This window comes from Canis aureus, chromosome 19 (genome assembly GCF_053574225.1).
Source record: "Canis aureus isolate CA01 chromosome 19, VMU_Caureus_v.1.0, whole genome shotgun sequence".
Taxonomy (NCBI): Eukaryota; Metazoa; Chordata; class Mammalia; order Carnivora; family Canidae; genus Canis; species Canis aureus.
In genome coordinates, this window is record NC_135629.1 from 56,258,165 (window position 1) to 56,279,410 (window position 21,246).

Consider the following 21,246-nt stretch of genomic DNA (forward strand, 5'->3'; position numbering starts at 1 on the left):
ATAATCTCTACACCAGTGTGGGACTTGAACTCACAACCCTGAGATCAAGAGTCACACCCTCCACGGATTGAGCCAGCCAGGTGCCCTCCCCCTGCCCCACAACAGGATTTTTTTTTTTTAAGTTGCTGATTGCTTCCATCCCAAGTCCTTAAGAATTCATGTTCAACAGAATAAATAATTTATTTCCCAAAGAAAGGAAGAAAGACAGAACACTGTTGTTCAGAGCAACAGGAAGTAAACAATAGCGTATGCGGGCTGAGGATTTGGCAGAAATTGCAAACGTTCTTGAAATGCTGCTGTAAGGTCTAATGATACCAAGATGTTTCCAGAATAGTTGGTTTATAGAGTTCTGTCGCCCGTCACGTCTCCCCAGAGGGCACGTGCTAGCCAGGAGACCTTTGTGTGCTGTGGGGTTGCTTGGTCAACGGTGGCAAAAGAAGGATGGTTCTGGTCCCACATGTTCGGGAAGTGAGGCGTCTGTCCCCCGGCTCCCCCGCTGGGCCCTGAGGCCTTCGGTTGCTCTCTCATCTTGCTCTCTCAGTGCCTGGGCTATGTTCCTGGACCGGCCCCAGCAGCGGCTCCAGCTCGTCCTACTGCCTCCAGCCCTGTTCATCCCCACCACCGAGAACGAGGAGGAGCGGGTGGCCTTTGCCAGAGCAGTGCCCAGGAACATCCAGCCGCACGTAGTGTACGAGGAGGTCACCGATGTGTGGATCAACGTAAGGGTGGGGAGATGCCGGGTGTGCATGCCCCCTGGGCCCCCAGATCCTCAATGGGGTGGGGCAGGGAGGGCGGAGTCCCTGGGGGGGTGGTTGGATTGCCCTCCATGTGAGTCCAGCCAACTGGCAAAGCCCCACCTTCTGATGCATCTTCTCTCTTCTTCCCGGACAGGTGCACGACATCTTCTATCCCTTCCCCCAGTCAGAGGGAGAGGATGAGCTCTGCTTCATCCGTGCCAACGAGTGCAAGACTGGCTTCTGCCACTTGTACAAGGTCACCGCCATCTTAAAGCCCAGTGGCTACGACTGGAGTGAGCCTCTCAGCCCTGGGGAAGGTGAGCAAAGCCTGACTAACACCACTGCTCACCCAGTCGGCCGTCTGTGGCCCAGTGCACTGCTTGCTCACTGACCCCGCCCTGTGACCAGCCCCATGAGGCGGGGGCAGTAAGAGTAAAGAACCAGCCTTTCCCGAACATCATTCATGGTCTGGTGGGGGTTGTTATAGCCAACTGTCCGTTCAGTCAGTGGTATCTATTTAGCTCCTACCATGCTCCAGGCCTGTCTCACACCAGGGGTTGGCTCAACACGGCCAGAGATCAAATTCAGCCCACTACCTGTCTTTGTAAATAAAGTTCTATTGGCACATGGTCACATTCATTTATGGATTGATTGTGGCTGATTTCATGCCACAATGACAGAGTTGAGAAGTGTGACATAGATTTTGCAAGGCTGAAAATGTTGGCTATCTGGCCCTTTATAGGAAAAGTGGCCAACCCCTGCTCTAGGTGTCAGGGGTATAATTACAAAAAGAGGAAAGAAATCTCTGCTCTTATGGAACTCCCTAGTGGAGGAAATGAGCAATAATCCAAAAATAATTGAGAGTAATGAGCATGGTGGTAGATGCAACAGGACAATAGGTTAGAGAGTGAGAGGCTTTCTTTCTAGCTCTGGAGGTCAAGGGACCTCTCTGGATAACATGTTCTGGAGCAGAGACCTGGAACAGGTAGCAGAGGCGGCTAGCCACATAGATCATTCCAGGTTAATGGCACAGCCTGTGCAAAGGTCCTGGGGCAGTAGCTGCCTGGTGTGTTGGCAGAGCAGTGAGGAGGCCCTTGTGGCTGGAGCAGAGTGAGTGAAGGAGAGATGGGGAGGGGAAGGCAGAGAGGGAACCGGGCAGGTCATGTAGGGGGTTGGGGGCCTCAAGGAGGACTTGGGCTTTTATTCCATTGCTATTAGCTTAAAGCCATTCCTGGGGCTGCTGTGTGGAGGGGTCAGGAGAAGTGACAAGGATGGGTCGTGGCAGCAGGCTGGGCTAACCCAGGTGGATTCGATTCTGAATGAACTTTGACCTCTATGTCACCACAGTTTGCTGGTTGTAGGGTGCGAGAGAGAAAGAAGAAAGGCACAGGTGCCTGGAAGGTTTCTGGAGGGTCAGTGTGAGGCAGAAAGACTCTGAGAGGGACAGTTTCAGGAAATGTCCAGTTGGGGTTTGGATGTGTTCACATTGAAGTGCCCGAGAGTGGACATGCTGCGTGGGCAGGTCCTGGCGCCTGGAGTTCCAGGGAGCAGAATGCATTTGCAGTGGGTGTTGGGCGTCCTCACACAGATGGGATCTCAGCCTTGAGACAGGACGGAGCACCAAAAGGCCGAGTCTGGGCGAGGAAGCATTGTGGGCTGAGAGCCAAACCAGGATGCCTCAGGCGCTCCCCCCACTATGCGGACCCTGGGCCAGCTTGTCCTCCGTGGGGGCGTCCTGGGCTCTGTGGGGGATTGAGCAGCATCCTGACCCCCCACCCACTCAGTGCCAGGAACACCCGTGATCGTGACAGCCCCAGATGTCCCCAGACATTGCCCAGTGTCCCCTAGCGCAGGATCATCCCAGGGGAGCCCCACATTTTAGAGGCAGCCCCACAAACAAGCCCGAGGCTGTGCAGCATGGGGCATGGAGGCTGGAGAGTGTGTGGTGTCCAGGGAAGCCAAGCCCAGGGATCAGGAACAGGCGAAGCCACGAGCTGCCAGGCGTCCAGTAAGAAGGAGCTAGAGGAGTGACTGCTGTCTTGGGATGTTGTCACTGCTGTCTTGGGGTGTCCTGCAGTCCACACAGGCTAGCTAGGCCATCTCCAAGGTGGGTTTTCTGTGGCTCTTCTGTGTTGTGCTTTTCCCTCTATCTGACTAAGCTGGCACCACCTAATCTAACCTTGGGAGACCTCAGTGGGCACATCCTCGTTCAGCCTCTGGTGGTCGCTGGGTGGAGCTCCTGCCTCTGCCCATCCTGTGCGGGTCCAGTGGCATTCCCAGCCGGCACTTACTGTTCTGTGGCTTGGGACTGCTAGGTGGCAGTTGGTCGGCCGAGAAGGCAAGACCTTGGTCACTTTGGACCAAAAGGCAGGAGTCCTTTAAAGGAGCCCATTGGCGTGCCTGGGGAAGAGGGAGGAGGGTCAGGAGCACCGAGGGAGGGTGCGGCTGGCTGTCAGCTGGTTCCCCCCAGAGGGGCAGGAGAATCGAGCAGAAGCAGGGCTCTTCCAGTGGCCACATGTGGTTCTGCTCCCCACCCTGCACGTTCTGTGAGGCATGATGGAACGGCGCCGGTCCAGATTTGAACGAGTGCTCCCTTCAGGAGCACACACACTAATGCTGGAACTGTACAGAGAAGATGAGCGTGGCCTCTGTGCAAGGATGACATGCAAATTCGTGAAGCGTTCCATGTTTAAAACAAAAAATCTGAGCGACAAATCAGCCATGTCCAGCCTCCATGTGAGTGAGGGACACGGGAGGAGCCTCCTACCCTCCCAGATCCAGCTGTGACCAGTCCCTGGGCCCAGATGCCTGTACCAGGAGTCCATGTCTGCCAAACCGGTGTCGTTTGTGCACAGAATGAAACAGCCATCACTCGTAAACTGTCTTAATAAATTTGTGATGTGTGTCAGCAGGCAGCCTGTAGTTCTTTACCTGGTGGAAATTCAAAAGTGAGATCTACCCAAAAACAACAACAACACAGCAATCCAAAATCTGACATAAGAACTCAGCCGAGCCTTTGCTCAGCCAAAGTGTTGTGACCAAGCTCTGGTTCTCCAAAATCCTAACATGTTCTAGGAGGTCACAGGTTGAGAGCCCAGAAGGTGGATGGTTTGGCCTCGGCAGGGTTCTAAAATCGGTGCTTCCAATAAAAGCGCAGCTGTCTGGTTTTCCCTGGGAGACGCTGGAACCTGCACACAGCCGCCATGGCCAGTGGGGCGCATCCCTGCCCCATACTACATCTGGGGCCCGGCCAGCTCAATCTCGTCTCCCACGTGGCCTGGCTTGGGGGTCTCTGACAAGTTTGCTCAGATGGAGTTTGGCCTCAGGGTCTTTGAGTCCCCTTCACGGCTGCCTGGGGCCCCCTTCAACTCTTCCTTTCCTTACTTCTAGATGAATTTAAATGCCCCATCAAGGAGGAGATCGCGCTGACTAGCGGTGAATGGGAGGTTTTGGCAAGGCACGGCTCCAAGGTACCAGAATCTCTTTGCAACCCTCCCCACCCGCCCTGCACGCACGCGCACTCCAGCTTCCCTGCAGACCCTGTGTGCCTGTGGCTTCTCTCTTCCCTCCTGGCTGCGCCTGCCTCCTGCTCTGCTCCACTCAGCTCCGTCCACTGCTCCAGCATGCCCTGGGCCGTAGAGCTCTGGTTCTGGCCAGCTGGAGACAACCCCAGTCCGGGAAGTGGGGCCTGCTCTGTGCACCTGTTGCAGTCCGTTAGCCTTCTCCCACTCCATGAAACCACCTCTCCCTGGGACGCTTTGCCTACCGTGGGATTGCCCTGCAGCTTCCAACTGGGGCTTGCCCTGACGTCTGTCCCCGGGAGGTTTGGGAACAAGGATGCAGCTGCAGAGACAAGCGGTGTACCTTCCACTCACCCAAATGCACCATCATAAAAATGTGGCAGGACTTGCATCTGACCAAAACTTCTTCATCAGGGTCCAATTCTACAAAATTCCAAATTTTATGGAGAGAGCTCTTAATCAGACTTCCGGATCCCTACCTCACACCAGCATAAATGCCTCCTGGACCAAAGACAGACGTTAGAGATGTTAGCACGCATGTGTGTATCATAGAGCTGTTTATGCAGTGGGAAATAGTGGTCAGTGAACACTAGAGTGAGCCCTCAAGGAGTGACTTCGGTATGTCCAGGTTGCACAGATCCAGGTGTTGAGTATAGCATAACCACACCTGACAGAGTGCCCTGTCACTGACTTGGAAAGATGTCCCTGTGAATTGTTGGAACAGAAGCAAGGTGTGAGATGTGATTCTGTTAGATTTCACGTTCACCTCCTATTTGTGAGGCGAGCCGGAGGGTCGGGTACCAAAAGGTTAAAGGTTGCCTCCTCATTTGCTCTGCTGTGGTTGATTCTTGCTAAGAGGCACCCCTGAGCCCACAGCCTAGCCCTGCCCCTCAGTAGCTGTGCTCCCGTTCCCGTTCCTCATCTGTCAGATGGGGTGGTCGGGGAGCTCTGATCCCATCTTCACGGCAGTCTCTTCCCCCTCAGCCCTGCCCACATCTAGGCGTCCCGGGCACTGTGGGATGGCAGCAGCCTTCCCCATCCCACCCATCCCAGGTATAACAACCACAGATGTCCCCAGATGTTGCTAAATGTACCTGGCGGGGAAGGGGGTGGGCAGGACCGCCCCGATGAGGACCCTACCTTAGAGTAACCCGAAGCCCCCAGTGTAACATCTGGTAGACCCACCAACTAGAACTCTGCCCTTTCTCAACCACTGTGGGCCTTGTGGCTCTTACACACCTGGGTTTTTATCCAGACATTAAAAAACAAAAGTCAAACCACAGCAGCATTTAAAAAAATTTTTTTTAATTCTTAACTGAAGTATCATTGACAACACAGCAACATGTTAAACGTTACAAGGGGAAAGACTGGCCTCTCATGTCCCCTCCAGCTCTGAGCCACCTGCACTATTTGGGGTCCTGGGGGGGGGGTCCAGGCACCTGGGGAGCGCCTCCTTCCACGTGTGCATCTTCTCACATGGTCCTTGTGACAAAACTGCAAGCGACCGTGTGTGGTTGGTTTTCCAGCAACATTCTGTTTCTAGAAAACCTGCATTCATTTTAAAAGGACAGCAACAAAGGATACATCAGCGTTTGTTGTACAAACTGAACCATTCTAGGTAACCCTACATTAGGGATATCCCCACTCCAGGCCTCTGAAGACTCTTCCCGTCAGAGGTGGCTGAACCCCGCGACAACCCCAGCAGAGTGTTTTTGTTTGCACACATCTCCACAGGATGTTGGGGTTTTTTTATTTTGTTTCTTAAATTTTATTTATTTACTTAAGTCATCTCTGCCCTCAACATGGGGCTCGAACCCACAACCCCAAGATCAAGAGTCACACACTCCAACTGAGCTAGAGAATTGGGCTGTAATTTTGTGGGGGGTTTTTTTGTGTGGTTTTTTTTTTTAATTTTTATTTATTTATGATAGTCACAGAGAGAGAGAGAGAGAGGCAGAGACATAGGCAAAGGGAGAAGCAGGCTCCATGCAGCGGGAGCCCGACGCGCCACCCAGGGATCCCTGGGCTGTAATTTTGAAGCCAGTCTGTCTTTTTGGACATTCTCAAGTCATCACTTTTTTTTTTTTAAGATTTTTTTTTTAATTTTTATTTATTTATGATAGTCACAGAGAGAGAGAGAGAGAGAGGCAGAGACACAGGCAGAGGGAGAAGCAGGCTCCATGCACCGGGAGCCCGATGTAGGATTCGATCCTGGGTCTCCAGGATCGTGCCCTGGGCCAAAGGCAGGCGCTAAACCGCTGCACCACCCAGGGATCCCTCAAGTCATCACTTTTGTTTAACAATAAGAACACAGCATGTTTGTCCTTCCACTTGAAGTCACCCCTCAAGCGAAGCCCTTAGGAACAGTTCCCTGGAACATAATTGCTGCATCAGAGAACATACCCTCTTTAAGTGTTTTACCTCTGTGTAGCCAGTTTGGCCCCAGAAAGGCAGTGGCTCTTCTGATCCCCGGAGCAGGTTTCCTTCCTGTTCTTCCCGAGGGCTCATCACATAACCGCACACTGTGACGGGGGTTCACCCAAGAAGCAGCCGGCACAGGGAGTTGCCGCCTCTGAGCCCCAAGCACCGGGTCAGAAGGGTGGGCTGACCTCTTGGGGACCAAGGGCAAGGGGCTGGTGGGTCCTCCAGCATAGGCCAGTCCCTCCCTCAGCCTCGGTCCCAGGCACTGAGCCCTCTGCTCTGCACTCGCAGCTCTGAGCACTCCCAGAAGGGCTGTCTGGGGTTGGCCTTCTGATTTTAAGTCCTACCAGGGGAACTGCAGTGAGCGCAGCTAGATCGCCGTCCGCACCCGCCCCACCCAGGCTGAGGAGCGCTTCTCTCCCAGCTAACTTTTCCTGCCAGTGGGCTAAAGCCAGTGGAGAGATCAAATCTTGCCACAGAACTCTGAGCCATCCCTGTGGGGACAGGAACAAAGGCCTGGGTCCCTCCACTGGGTGTCCGCCTCCTCCCCCAGCCACTGTGGGAGCAAAGGCATGGGAAATGCCAGGCCGGGCCTGGGGCTGCTTCACAAGGAGCCCCTGTGCCCCCACAGATCTGGGTCAACGAGGAGACGAAGCTGGTGTACTTCCAAGGTACAAAGGACACGCCCCTGGAGCACCACCTCTACGTGGTCAGCTATGAGTCGGCAGGCGAGATCGTGCGCCTTACCACACCCGGCTTCTCCCACAGCTGCTCCATGAGCCAGGTGGGCACTCTCTAGATGTGCCTGATGGCACCATTCTGGCACCCACCCTTAGCCTGTCAGAACATTCTAGAATGTCAAGCAGCGAATGTGCACCAGGCTACTTCCAGTCCAGGGCAAGCATTTGATAGCAGTCTGTGCACTGTAGAACCAGCAACGTGAGCAGGCTCTGACATCAGAAGGATCAGGGTATAACCTTGGTTTGGTCAGTTACCATCGAGGGTGACGGGTGGGGGGAAGTGGGGGATCCCTGGCCAGGGAACAGATTCCTCTTGGCCTCCATTTGCTTATCTGTGAAATGGTGGGGGGTACTAGCACCCATGTGAGTAGAAGAGCATTGAAGTTTAAACAAGTGAGCACACAGGGTAAACAGTACATAGGTTTGTGGGTGATGGGGGCGGAAGGAGCCAAAGCAGACTGGGAGGTCAGGAAGGACGCATCGTGCAGTGCTCAGCGCCCCGTCCTGCCCACAGAATTTCGACATGTTCATCAGCCACTACAGCAGCGTGGGCACACCACCCTGCGTGCACGTCTATAAGCTGAGCGGCCCTGATGATGACCCTCTGCACAAGCAGCCCCGCTTCTGGGCCAGCATGATGGAGGCGGCCAGTGAGTAGCCCTGCACCCCTGGGGACCTTGACCGAGTCTCCCCTGCCCACCATCCCTGGGAGCCTCCACTTGCCTGTTTGTAAAATGGGGTGTGGCCCTGTTAAAAAGCACTGGCAAGCAGGGGCCGTTCTAGCAGCTTCAAGGCAGCAAGTGGCCCAGTGGCCCCATCTGTCCTGTAGGCCCTGCCACCTGGGACAGTCTCTAACTCCTGTGCTGTGGTTAAGGACGGTGTGACACAGCACAGATGCAGTTCATGATCAGCTGCCTGACACAGGGAGTCCCTACAGGGGGCCTCTCCTCATCCTTGGGCAGCTGTCTCCATGGGCATCTGCACAGGGCACATATTCCGATGCATTTGTGGAAGGAGCCAGGGGGGTTGGGCATGAGCACAGCCTCAGGAAACTAGAGGCAACTTGCCAATTTGTCCTGGAGCCTGAAGGGTGGCCTGGACTCTGCTCAGGTGACCCCAGATTCCACTGCTGGCTCCAGAACCATAGGCACGTCACTTAGTCTCCCTCAGTGTGTCCTCTATGAAACAGTCCCATGGCAGGCAGTCTGTGGGATGAAAACTGAACACTCCGTACAGTGCCTGGCACACAGGAATCATGCACTAAAAAGGACACCCTTCCCTGACCCCAGAGTTGCCACTTGCTAGATTTCCAGAACATTCTAGGAAATAAGAATCCCTGGCGTTTGTGGGCTGGAAAGCATCTTGTTACATCATCGCCCTCTGAGACCTGGTATAAATCTCCAGCCAGAAGCTCACTCAGTCTAGGACTCTCCCCACATCACCACAGGACATGACAGAGCGGGAACCCTGGTCCCAGTTTTACAGATAAAACCAAGAGAAGGGTGGGTCTTACCCAGGCACCCAGCAAGAGGGCAGCGGTGGGAAGTGCGGTGTCTTGGTGCCCAGCTCTGGGCTTGCAGGCAGGTGGACCGAGGCACCATGTCCGGACACTCCCAGTCTTGGCGTGTTTGTAGATCACCTCTACAAGAAGTCAGCCAACACGGCCTACGTGCCACGCCTGGCCACTCCCGGTCATTTAGGTACTGTCAACGGCTACACTGGGGCCCCAGCAGCAAAGCCATGTAGTTAAGATGCAGACAAAACTCACCAGGTGACCCTGTACAGAAAGCATTTTCTGACTCCCAACCCACTTGACAGTTAACTTAATTTTCTTTTAAAGTGACTTCCTCCATTTACCTAAATAAACGTTCAAGATAAGCTTAAAGAAAGACTTCTGCACTGTCATGATTGGAAAACCAATGTTATTGCTTGGCAGAAATAAAGGTGAACATCAGAAGCAGATGATAAGACTGGCTGTTACTCAAATCCCAGAGGCATTGCCACCCCCATAGGAGATCAGATCAGCAGGTGTCGGGGGGGCTGCTGGGGACTGCAGCCTGCCACACACACACTCCTGGGACCAGAGACTTTTGTGGCCCTTGGATTCAGATTTAAACCATCAGAAAGCACAGAAGGCAGTGCCTCCTGTCTACCCTCTGCAGTCAAAGGCCAGGCAGTGGACTGTGGGTTTCAGCCAGATGTGCTTCCCTGGGGCACTCTGGCCCAAAAAGCCATAGCCATTCTGTCTCTACAGGCTGCCCCCCGGATTATGTGCCCCCGGAAATCTTCCATTTCCACACGCGGTCAGACGTGCGGCTCTACGGCATGATCTACAAGCCCCACGCTGTGCAGCCAGGAAAGAAGCACCCCACTGTCCTCTTTGTGTATGGAGGCCCCCAGGTGGGTGCCAGCCCTGCTCCCCACACACCCCCTTCTTTCATGCCAAGACTTGAGTGCCATCCAGGCTAGAAGAAGGGTTAATGCAAGCAGGGGGTCCCCTCCTCACTGATCACACAGGGTTCTTGGGGTCCTAGCCCTCCTGCCTCTGAATCTCTATACACCCCACCCTCTCATACAACTCCCTTCCCCCTGCTGATGCTCCCTTGTCCCTCTGGGAAACCTCCCCTAGCCTCCAGGTATCCCATCTGGTCCACCTGCCCAGCAATGACCCACTGTCACCCTTGATCACTGATCTTGGGATAGCAGAAGCCATGGACCCTGGGCCCAGTTCTCTGAGAAGGAGACAAGACAGGTCCAGGCAGGCAGATTGGTTGGGGACCATCTAAGATAGCAGTTTCTCACCCGGGGGTATTCTGTACCCCAGGGAACACTTGCCGGTGTCCAGGGACATTTGTAGTCTTCATGGCCACAGTGGGGGCCTGGGACAGTCAACCCCCTGCAGTACCTGCCATGGCAGAGACTGATAAGTCTCCAAACATCAGTAGTGCCAAAGTGAGGAATTGCTTTAAGTCAAGTTAACTCCGAGAACACAACTGCCTGCCACCACTGGTTTTTATCTGTTTTTAGAGAAAACTGCAGTAGAAAGGAGGCAAAACGTGTCTCAAAAAATAAGGGAGTAATTCCAGGCAGGCCCATGGCAGAGGTCCCGGCTGAGGAGGGAGCCCATCCTAAGCACAGACCTGGTACAGAGTGGGCCCCTGCCTGACGTAGGCTACAAGGTGGCTAGAACCCTACCAGGGTCATGCATAGCCTTCACAGTAAAGGACAAGAGTCTTGATGAAACTGTGAGACCCCCGGCCCCATCCCACCTGCCTCTGGCCCATCCAGCCCCTCCTGCCTGGTATCTCACACTGGAATCCTTGCCACCCATCCTAAAGCTCCATGTCCTCTCCTCACTTTCCCCTTACAGGTGCAGCTGGTGAATAACTCCTTCAAAGGAATCAAGTATTTGCGGCTCAACACGCTGGCGTCCCTGGGCTATGCCGTGGTCGTGATCGATGGCAGGGGCTCGTGTCAGCGAGGGCTTCGGTTCGAAGGGGCCCTGAAAAACCAAATGGTAACATCTCTTCACAGTTTCTCTGGGCCTTTCCTGTATGGTCAGGGGAGCCCTGGGGCTTGGGGGCAGCTCTGGAACACCTCCTCAAGGGCATTCCTGGCCGGATGGCAGGCATTAGTAGGGCGGACTCTTGGAACCAAGGAAAATGTCCACTCTGATGCTCTGCTCTGAGCCACAGCCCATGGCGAGACAGGTATCCACACATCCCACCTGGTGCCTGAGGCCCAGATGAGCCAGACATAACAGTATAGGTGCCATCAGCAGGAAGTCCCAACAGCTGGAACAGACAGGGACTGGTGGCTGTAGAAGTGGTACTAATGGTAATGGTGGTGGTGGTGGTAATGAAGATGAGGATGATGGTGAAGGATGGTGGTGGTGGTGAGGATGGAGATGGAGATGATGGTGGTGGTGGTGGTGGTGGTGGTAAGGATGGAGATGATGGTGGTGGTGGTGGTGGTGAGGATGGAGATGATTGTGGAGGGTGGTGGAAGAAGTGATGAGAAGAGATAGTGGTGATAGCAGGAATGACGGTGGTGGTTGTGGGCGAGGATGGAGATGGTGATGGTGATGCGGATGGAGAAGATGAAGGGTGTGGTATAAGTGATGAGGAGAGGTGGTGATGATGGTGGGAATGATGGTGGTGGTTATGGTGAGGATGGAGACGGTGGTGATGAGGATGCAGATGATGGTGATGATGAGAATGGTGGTGGTGATGGTGGTGATGGTGGAGATGATGATGGAGGGTGGTGGTGATGAGGAGGATGGAGATGATGATGATGGTGGTGGAAGTGATGAGAAGAGATGGTGGTGATGGTGGGAATGATTGTGGTGGTGATGGAGATGATGGTGGAGGATGGTGGTAGAGGTGATGAGAATGGAGACGGTGGTGATGATGGGAATGATGATGGTGGAGGGTAGTGGTGGTGGTGGAGGATGATGGTGGTGATGATGGGCATGATGGTGGTGGTGGTGGTGGTGGTGGTGGTGATGAAGATGGAGATGATGGTGGTGATGGTGGCAATGATGGTGGAGGTGATAAGAATGGAGATGATGGTGGAGGACAGTGATAATAGTGAGGATGGAGGTGATGAGGATGATGATGGTGATGACACCTGCTGTTTATCGAGCCTTATCATGTGCCAGGCCTCTGAGTACAGGACACTCACCACCTCGTTTCCTCCTCATGCCCACTGTAAAGTGGTCCCATTCATGTTGACGTCCTATTTTCGGGATGAGGAAACTGAGGCCCAGGAGGGGAGATGTGACTTTCTCCGGGTCAGCCAGGAGGTGGCAGGGCGGGGCTGGTGCTGGGCCTGTCTGACCACTGCCCCCGAGAGCAGGTTGGGACAGGTCTGGAGAGATGGGTACCTTCCAGAGAGCTGTTTTTGGTATACAAGGGACAGAAGTGGGACAGCAGGGCTCGCACACGGAAGAGGCCTCTGAGAGGTGCCTGGCCTCATCCCTCAGGGCCAGGTGGAGATCGAGGACCAGGTGGAGGGCTTGCAGTTTGTGGCCGAGAAGTATGGCTTCATCGACCTGAGCCGAGTTGCCATCCATGGGTGGTCGTACGGAGGCTTCCTCTCGCTCATGGGGCTGATCCATAAGCCCCAAGTGTTCAAGGTGGGTCCCACCCCGTCCCCCTCCTGTTTGCGGGCACCCGCCTGTGCCCCTCGGAGCCCGCCCCCCCGGAGAGGCATCTCGGCAGGGGCCTTGCCACGTGGCTGTTTCTCCCCGCAGCAGCCCCATGGGGCCGAGCCCCCCTCCTCATTGCCCGCCACTGCTGACCCCAGGATGGCATCCGGCTGCACAAAACCCCGCCAGCAGCTCTCTGTGGGAGGCTGAGCCCGGGACCCCGGCCTCGGATGGGCAGAGGTGGGGCATGGTGTGAAGAGCGTCGGGGGAGGGGCCCCCAGGCCGGCCCCACTGGCAGGGCACCGCGGGGCGGCGATGAGGAGGAGGAGGCAGGAAGGCAGTGGGACCAGGGAGGGGCCGAGCCCGGCCTGAACGCACTCGTTCAGCTCACCCGCCCTCCCTCGACAACGCACGATCCACGGGGGACACGGTCTGAGGGCCCCTCCCCTGCCAGTCCCCGTGTGCATGTCCGCTCCTCACGTCCTTCGGGGGAGGCCCCGGGACAGCCGGCAGGCCAGTGAGGGCTCCTGAGACCTGACTCATGTGTGTATCTCTCTCTCTCCTCTCTCCTCTCCGCTCCCTCTGCTTCCTTCTCTCCCTCTCTCTCCCTCTCTCTCTCTCTCTCTCTCTGTCTCCCTGACCCCACTCTGTCCACTGTGGCCCTCAGGTGGCCATCGCGGGCGCCCCGGTCACAGTCTGGATGGCCTACGACACAGGGTACACTGAGCGCTACATGGATGTCCCGGAGAACAACCAGCTTGGCTACGAGGCGGGTTCTGTAGCTCTGCACGTGGAGAAGCTGCCCAATGAGTAAGGCCCCCACCCGCCCTCAGCTGTCAGGGTCGCCAAGACGCCCATTTCCCTGCTGCCACTGTCCCCCTGCCCCCTGCCCTTTCTGTGTCCGCCTGCAAGGCTGGGCCTCCCGTATTGGCGCTGTACTCCTGTGGCCACCGAGCCTCCCTCTGCCTGCACTTCACACCCCCTTGAGGCCTCCCTCATCAGTGCTCCTCATGGAAGCAGCAGGCCCCCAGGGTGCCCTGCCCTTAGAATGTTGGAAGGAAGGCTCTAGAATCTCACTGCTTTGCACATGCGGGCCTCCCTCAATCCCTAATAAGCTGTGGGGCCATCGTTGGGTCTCGAACCTGATCAGCCCCTCTTTTGTGGGCTTTTGACATCCAATGGTTCAGGGCACAGGTCCACGTGGTTGTAGCATCTGGGTCTGTGGGACCAGCTTAGACATCCCGTGTCAGCCTTTGGTATGGGCCCCTTTGTCTGAAGGAAGGAACGGTGTCACCACCCTCTGGTGTGGCTCGATCTGGTGAAGGACTTCCCTGGGCCACACCTTTAGTGCTGGGCTCTCCATGCATGCTGACCCCACCCAGGGCCCTCTCCTGGCGAAGCTGTTCTCTGTGACCTGGAGTGTGGCCCTGGGCTCCCTGGAGATGCTGAGGGGGGGTGTGTATGGGGACGGACACATACACACACACACACACACACACACACACACACACACACATACACATACACACAACACAGCCAAGCTTGAAAGCCAGCACTCTGGGCCTGTGCCATCTAGTCTGGGCACCAGGAGCCATAGTGACCCCCGAATTGAAGCTCACACTGGTTCACAGCTACTGACGGAATAACTGGGCCGAGACAGACACAGACTGTCTGCTGGTTGCCAGGGGGCCAGGGAGACTGCTAACGTCAGGGGGCTTTGCTAGAACTGGATAGAGGTGGTGGTCACACAGCATTGGGAATCCACAAAATGCCCCCAAATCCTTCAGTTTGCAATGAGGTATTTTTATTTTTATTTTTTATTTTATTATTATTATTTTTTAAAGATTTTACTTATTTATTTATGAGAGACACAGAGAGAGAGAGGCAGAGACATAGACAGAGGGAGAAGCAGGCTCCCTGCGGGTAGCCTGATGTGGGACTTGATCTCAGGACCCCAGGATCATGCCCTGAGCCAAAGGCAGATGCTCAACCACTGAGCCCGCAATGAGGTATTTTTAGATTATTTATGTGAATTTCATTTCAATAAATTATTTTGAAAAATCAATTTTTTAGGGGCACCGAGGTGGCTGGGTTGGTTAAGCTTCCAACTTTTGATTTCAGTTCCAGTCATGATCCCTAGGGTGGTGAGGTGGAGGCCCAGCTCCGCACTGGGGATGGAGCCTGCTCAAGACTCACTCTACCCCCCTCCCTCTGCCCCTCCCCCTCCTCCCACACATGTGCACTCTCTTTACAAAAAAAAAATCTGATTTTTAAAAACTACAGTTCCTCGGCCATTCTGGCCACATTTTAAGTCCTCAGTAGCCACATGTGGTGATGATGGTGGTGACTGCATTGGGTAGGGCCCGTCTAGAACATTCCCTCATCCCACAGTGCGGTAGGGGCAGCACTGCTCTAGAAGCTTCTCTGTAGCTCGGCATACCATGGCACAGCACACCCACACCTCCATCCCCTCCTTGCCTGAAAGAAAGCGAGGGAGTCTCCAGATGTGCTTGTGGCACTTCCAGCCTTCAGGCTTTGCGTGCTCCACCGTACTGCGTGCTGCGTTGCTGAGCTGCTGCCTGTCCTGGCTGCTGCTGGAGCTGGGCGGGAGAAGAGGGTCCCGCCTCAGACCCTCACCCAACTTTGTCTTCCAGGCCCAACCGCCTGCTCATCCTGCACGGCTTCCTGGATGAGAACGTGCACTTTTTCCACACAAACTTTCTTGTCTCCCAGCTGATCCGAGCAGGAAAACCTTACCAGCTCCAGGTGGGTGGCGCCTCCCCAGGAGTCCGCAGGGGGGCGGGGGCAGAGTCACCTGCTTCTGCGCTGGCCCCCAAGGCAGGCTCCCCACACCTCTGCCTCCATGGCGCCCCAGGCCCCTCCCCAGGCCCTCGGGTCCCCACCTCCAGTCAGCAATCATGTACTGATCGTGGGTGGTGCCCTCGACACCGGGCACACTGGGGGCCAGGCCAGCCCTCCCCAGCTCAGCCTGGTGGAGGGAGGTCAGTGTTATGGAAATTATCGCTCCCACACCATTTTACCTTAAGCCAAGAAATTTACCTGGAAGGAATGGTATGGGGCGCTGAGAGCATCTCAGGGTGACTAGGATCAGAGAAGGGTTCCCTGAAGAGGTGAAGTGTGAGGATGCTGGAAAGTTGGGGGGTATCCAGCTCAGCCCGGATGTGGTAGGCTGCGGGGCTGGGGGTGGACACCAGGCACAGGAAAGTGCTGGAGGCAGCAGCCCAGAGACAGGAGGCCAGGGTGGATGGAGTGAGCCTGGGAGAGGAGTTGGGGGGCCAAGGCCAGGCAATGGGTGGGACCCCTTGGGCAGGGGTGGGGCGTTGGGCAAGGGGCGTGGCTCCACAAAAAAGGGTGGGTCTTTCATGAGGGCAGATGCTGGAGGTGAAGGGCGGTGCCTTGGTGATGAAGGACAGGCTTCAGTGGTGGGGGCGGGGCCGCAGCTGGGGGCCTTCAAAGGGTGCGGTGTCTGGTCCCCCTCGCTTCGGATGCCCTCTAGACAAGGGCCCAGAGGACCCAGTGGGATGTGAGCCATAGTCAGCTGTAGCAGGAAAGGGGCCAGCCAAGTGAGAGAGGTGGGAGGGACAAATTTTATCCTGCCAGCCTCAGTGTTTCTGCCTCTCAGAAGCCTCCATGTGCTCTGTCCTCAGGGGAGTACCATGTTGCCATTAAGCAGACAGAGAAACTGAGGGTCACAGGGCAGGAGGGACAGACCTCAGGGACCTTTCCAGACAGGGCAGGATGGAGGCCCCCCAGCCACACATGCTTCGTACTAACAGGCCAGAGGCAGCTGCAGATCAGGGTGAGCAGGGCCAGGATGGAACCTGAAATGTCCCCGATGAGCAAGACAGTCTGAGCTGGGGTGGCTGGGAGAGCCGCTCGCTCTGCACCTGGCCATAGGCGGTAGGTCCATTAACCTCGGCCTCTCCTCCTCATCTGTGAAACGGGCAGGATAACTCCTACCTGCCATGAGTCTTCCAGGGCCAAATGGGTTCTCTCGGGAGAAGGGTTAGCACACAAGGCGGGCCCCGAGTCCTGCACCCCTGCCTCCCCATGAGAAGTTGGAGGTGAGATGACACCTGAGGGTGGGAGCAGGGCAGCCTGTGAGGGAGGTGGGGTGTACCCCGCCTTTTGTTCCAGGCACCCTGGAACAGATGGACTGGGAGGCTGGTGGCCCCAGGTCCTCCTTGTTCACAGCCCATTCACAGCCCGGACCTGAGGGCTGAGGGCAGAGAGCACGGCAGGGATCCTCAAGACCCTCTCTCTGCCCTCACAGCCAAAAGGAGGAAGAAGTAAACAGGCAGCCAGAACCCAGAGTGGTGGGAAGGGTCTGTCCCAGGCAGACAGACCTGGTGGGGAGGAGTGAGGCCTGGGAGGCTGCAGGGCAGCAGGACCCAGGAGGCAGGGTCTTGATGACAGACTGAAAAGTCCTTGCAGACTTGCTTCATTCAAAATGGATTAAAGAAGGCAAAGGAGAAAAAAAAAAAAAAGAAGGCAAAGGAGGAGGAGGAGAGACCTCTGGGCACTTGAATGTATTCCAGAGTGAACTGGGGCAGTGGCCGTGGGCCTGGAGAGGAAGGAATGGTTTAGTTCACAAATCATCTTGCTGGCAGGAAGAGATAAGGAATGGTCCCCCAGCCCTGATACCAGCCAGCCCCACCCAGCTTGAGACTGGGGTCGGGTAATTTGGGAGAGTGTGGAGCAGGTTTTCAATCCTGACCGACGAACCCCCAGTGTCTATCTGAGACCTACTAGGGTGCCAGAGCCCTCATTTCATGGTCAGAGGCAAGACCTAACCTCCTGTCACCATCACCCAAGGGCCTAGATGTCACTCAGCCAGGTCTCAGGGACTGGGTGATTCCTTGGGTGTCGCCAACAAGTCCTTTGTCTTCTCTGGGGACAACCCCCCTCAGGTGGGTAAGAGAGAACCCAGAAAACACTTTGAGAGCCTGGGGTGGGAGGCCTGTCATGGGAGCCATGGCATGTGTAGTCCTCATAGCCTTTTGGTAAAATGCAAGTGGCACCAGTGAACAAGTACCAAAGGTCCCACAGACTTGTACCTCCCCAGGTTTGGCGGCGGCTCCTAGCTTGGGGGGTGGAGAGACAGTCCCTTGAATGTGCCATTCTGTATGTACAAGTGCTGTGTTTGAGAGACTAGCTCGGCAAGCCCTCCAAATGGCCTGCAGAGGTCTGATTCTCCAAAAGGGAAGGCGGCTGCAGTCAGGGAGGTGGTCACTGGCCTACAGTCACACAGCAAGCAAGTCAGGGGCAGAGGGGTTTGGAGCCCAGGTCTATCCGGCCAGGGAGCCTGCTCTTTCCACAACCCTCCAGAAGCAGCCCTGAGCCTGGGGTAGGGGTTGGGGGGTGGGAGATGGGGGAAAGGGGGTGGAGAATGGGGGAGAGGGGTTAGAATGGGGGGGGGCGGCAAACACCTTGGGCAGGTCCCTGTGTGCCACCAGCCCTGCCTTCTCTGTCCACCCAGATCTACCCCAACGAGAGACACAGTATCCGCTGCCCCGAGTCCGGCGAGCACTATGAAGTCACACTGCTGCACTTTCTACAGGAATACCTCTGAGCCCCCGCCGCAGGGGCTGCACATTCAGAGCACAAGTGGCTTTGCCGCCATCGCCGCCGCTGCCGCTGCCACTGGGGGAGCAGGCGGGAGGGCCTGCGGCGCCTCCTCCCGCCGCCCCCTCTGGACAGCACCCCCTCCCCCAGCCTTCGCCTTCGCTGCCCCCCACGCCTTTTCTCAGTTTTGTAATGCTCCTGGGATTTTTGCCTGCTGCCTCCCAGTTGCCAGGACGGAGGGATGAGGCCCCCATCCAAGAGGCACTTCCTCAGGCCATCCCCTCCCCTACATGAGGTCTGGGAGCTGGAGCCTCCACCCCACCGGGCACCCCGGGAGGCCCGAGGACACTGGGCAGGGCGCCCGGTCCTCCGCACCTGGCCGCAAGGAAGCATGCGTTTGCCGTCCCTTCCAGACCCGCCCACTTCATATTGTGTTTTGTTGGGGGGCGTTTTTGATGATTATTTAAGACAAAGCATAGGGTGCCTAAACCTAGAATGGGGTCCGCTGCCGGGCCGCGGAGTTCCACCCCGCCAGCACCCAGTTGGGGGTGGGGGGAGCGGTGCGCAGGGCCGCCAGCCTCCCGCCGCCCCCCAGCGTTCAGGCCTGAGCCCCGCGGGTCAGTGTTCCGCCGGCCCGCCCCGCGCACGGCCCCCACGCACACCGGGGCTCCCGCCTCGGAGCGGACCCATCCCCGCCTCAGGGTTATCCTTCCTCCCTGTTCCTCCCGCCAAGAGTTCTGCCGGGGGCGGGCAAAAAGAAAAAGAAAAGAAGCAAAAAAAGAAAAAAAAAAAAAAAAAAAAACACCCCACCAGAAACGAACCACCTCTACATATTATGGAAAGAAAATATTTTTGTCGATTCTTATTCTTTTATAATTATGCGTGTAAGAAGTGGACTCAGTAAACAATTCCAGATGGAAGCGCAGCCGCCTGCCTCAGGTTCCTTCCAAGCCTGGGGCTGGGGGTGGGGGTTCCTCTGACCTGGTGGGGTCCCAGGAGGTGCCAGAGCCCTAAGCTACTGGGGCTGCAAGGGCCTCAGGGAGGACGTCGCGGTGACCCGATGCAGCCCCCGTCAGTCCCCTAGGGACCCAGCCCAGGATGTCATGGCTGGCCCGGTCCTCGCTGCAGGCTTCCTCAGGGTGACAGCATCAGCCAAGATGCATGTCCTTCTGGCTGGTTCCTCTGCACTGGCTGCCTTTACTTTGTATCTCTGCTTGTCCAGAGGCTTGACTCTGTGGTTCCAGGATCCGGGATCGCCCACCAAGGAGGGCAGGCCATTCCCTTTTCACATTTGCCCTAGCACCCGACACCTAGGGAGACTGGAAGCTGCCTGAGCAGATGGCACTCTGGCACTGAAGCTCCCAACAGCACGATGGCCTCTCCTGGCACCTCCACCCTCTCCATACTCTGGGAAGTTCCGCTTTTATTTTTAATGGCTTAACAAATAAAACTGTAGTGCTTTTAAAAGGATATATAGAGAAAAGATGCCTTCCCTCCAGAGAGGTGATCACATCCCAGTCTCTGTTTTTAACACCTGAATTCTGTTCCTCCTTGTGAATGTGCCAGAATTTATTTGGCCAGGCACCTATCAAGGGATAACCGGTTATTCTGAGCCTCTTGTTTAAATCAGTATAAATCAGGGGTCAGCCAACTTACTTTGTAAAAGGCCAGACAGTAAATATTTTCAGCGTTGTGGGCCAGACAGCCTGAGAATCCAACTACTCAACTCTGCCCACCTAGTTCAAAAGCAGCCACAAATGATATGTAAATGAGTGTTTGGCTATGTGCCAATAAAACTTTATTTACCAAACCGGGCAGGCGGCCAGACTTAACCCACAGGCTGAAATTGACCAACCCCCAGTACAAGTGATATGGCAACAAATAGTCTTATACATATTTTGGACATATGTTTGAGTTTATAGGGTAAATTCCTAGAATTATCAAAAGGCATACTCGTTTTAGTTTCACAGAGGATTGCCGGATTGCCTTCCAAAGAGAACACCTCAATGTAAACTTCTCCAAGAAGGGTGAAGTGTGCCTGTCCCCCCCCCCCATTCCTTAACCAGTACTGCCTGCTATCAAATATTTTTATCATTGCCAATCTTAGTGGTCAAAGGTAGCATCTCACTGTCGTTTGAACTCCCATTTCTTCCATGTGTGGGAATATTTTCATGTTTTAAGATTCTTGTTTACTAGTAATCATCGCCCACCTTTCTTTTGACCTATTGGCCTCATTGAATTGTGGACTCCCTTTATATATGAAGGCAATCAGCCCCTTGTCATCCATATTGCAAACTGAACAATGTCGTCAATCTCCGTGTGTCTTACAGGTAGGAAGCTCAGCGAAGGAATGTTTAAAATCAGTCTTGGGAATAAGATGTCTTTCTTTTTTTTTTTTTTTTTTTATTTATTTACTTATGATAGTCACACAGAGAGAGAGAGGCAGAGACACAGGCAGAGGGAGAAGCAGGCTCCATGCACCGGGAGCCTGATATGGGATTCGATCCCGGGTCTCCAGGATCGCGCCCTGGGCCAAAGGCAGGCGCCAAACGGCTGCGCCACCCAGGGATCCCCTAAGATGTCTTTCAGTTAAACCACTGTGAAATAAAGAGGAAGAGGAAACTAGTCACAAGTCACAGGAGGACAGAAACAGGTGGCAAAGGGCACTGGGTTTGCTCCAGGAGCCTTGGCAGCTAGGAACCTGCATTTGTCTCAAAGCAGGAGCTCTTCATCAGGACATTCTACTCCTGCCTCACTCACTCAGTAGATTGTCACGAAACAGCATCCATTGGCCTAACTTCAGTTGGTCACATTCCTACCCTGACGATGAGGCCCAGAAATGGAAGTGGGGTGCCAACAGGAAGGAGGATGCATGATGGGCAACTCCAAAACAGTAAGTGTCTGTTGGCAGAAGGTCAAGGTCTCAGAGGCGGCAGGTGGAGGCATTTGTTTCTTCCAGGCTGTGACGTGGGCCACTCTTCTCCACCACTGGTGGAGTGTGGGGGTCCCCAGCACTGTTGGAGGTTGCCTGTGCATATGCTTGCCGGCTTTCCCGTTGGAAAAGCTCATCTCTTCCCTAATTGGCAAGAACC

At 55.3% G+C, this 21,246-nt stretch overlaps 1 protein-coding gene and 1 non-coding gene across 8 annotated transcripts in view; both read left to right on the forward strand.

Moving 5' to 3' along the window:
* DPP9 (dipeptidyl peptidase 9) overlaps positions 1–19,624 on the forward strand; it is a 41,287-nt gene extending 21,663 nt beyond the window's left edge. For 5 of the 7 annotated variants that reach the window (XM_077860384.1, XM_077860383.1, XM_077860385.1 and 2 more), the window contains 11 exons: positions 542–719; positions 892–1,054; positions 4,128–4,207; positions 7,311–7,463; positions 7,934–8,069; positions 9,674–9,819; positions 10,790–10,936; positions 12,404–12,556; positions 13,236–13,378; positions 15,223–15,334; positions 18,069–19,624. In XM_077860384.1, coding sequence (XP_077716510.1) covers positions 542–719; positions 892–1,054; positions 4,128–4,207; positions 7,311–7,463; positions 7,934–8,069; positions 9,674–9,819; positions 10,790–10,936; positions 12,404–12,556; positions 13,236–13,378; positions 15,223–15,334; positions 18,069–18,161 — 1,504 coding nt within the window. In that variant the 3' untranslated portion in view covers positions 18,162–19,624. Of the gene's footprint in view, positions 1–541; positions 720–891; positions 1,055–4,127; positions 4,208–7,310; positions 7,464–7,933; positions 8,070–9,673; positions 9,820–10,789; positions 10,937–12,403; positions 12,557–12,673; positions 12,809–13,235; positions 13,379–15,222; positions 15,335–18,068 lie in introns of those variants that run through there. The other 2 variants (XM_077860387.1, XM_077860386.1) reach the window with 2 other exon arrangements.
* LOC144291301 (U6 spliceosomal RNA) lies at positions 3,324–3,430 on the forward strand. Its single transcript, XR_013358607.1, has one exon. It is a non-coding gene; the product is annotated as a U6 spliceosomal RNA (small nuclear RNA).
* Positions 19,625–21,246: the final 1,622 nt, after the last annotated feature.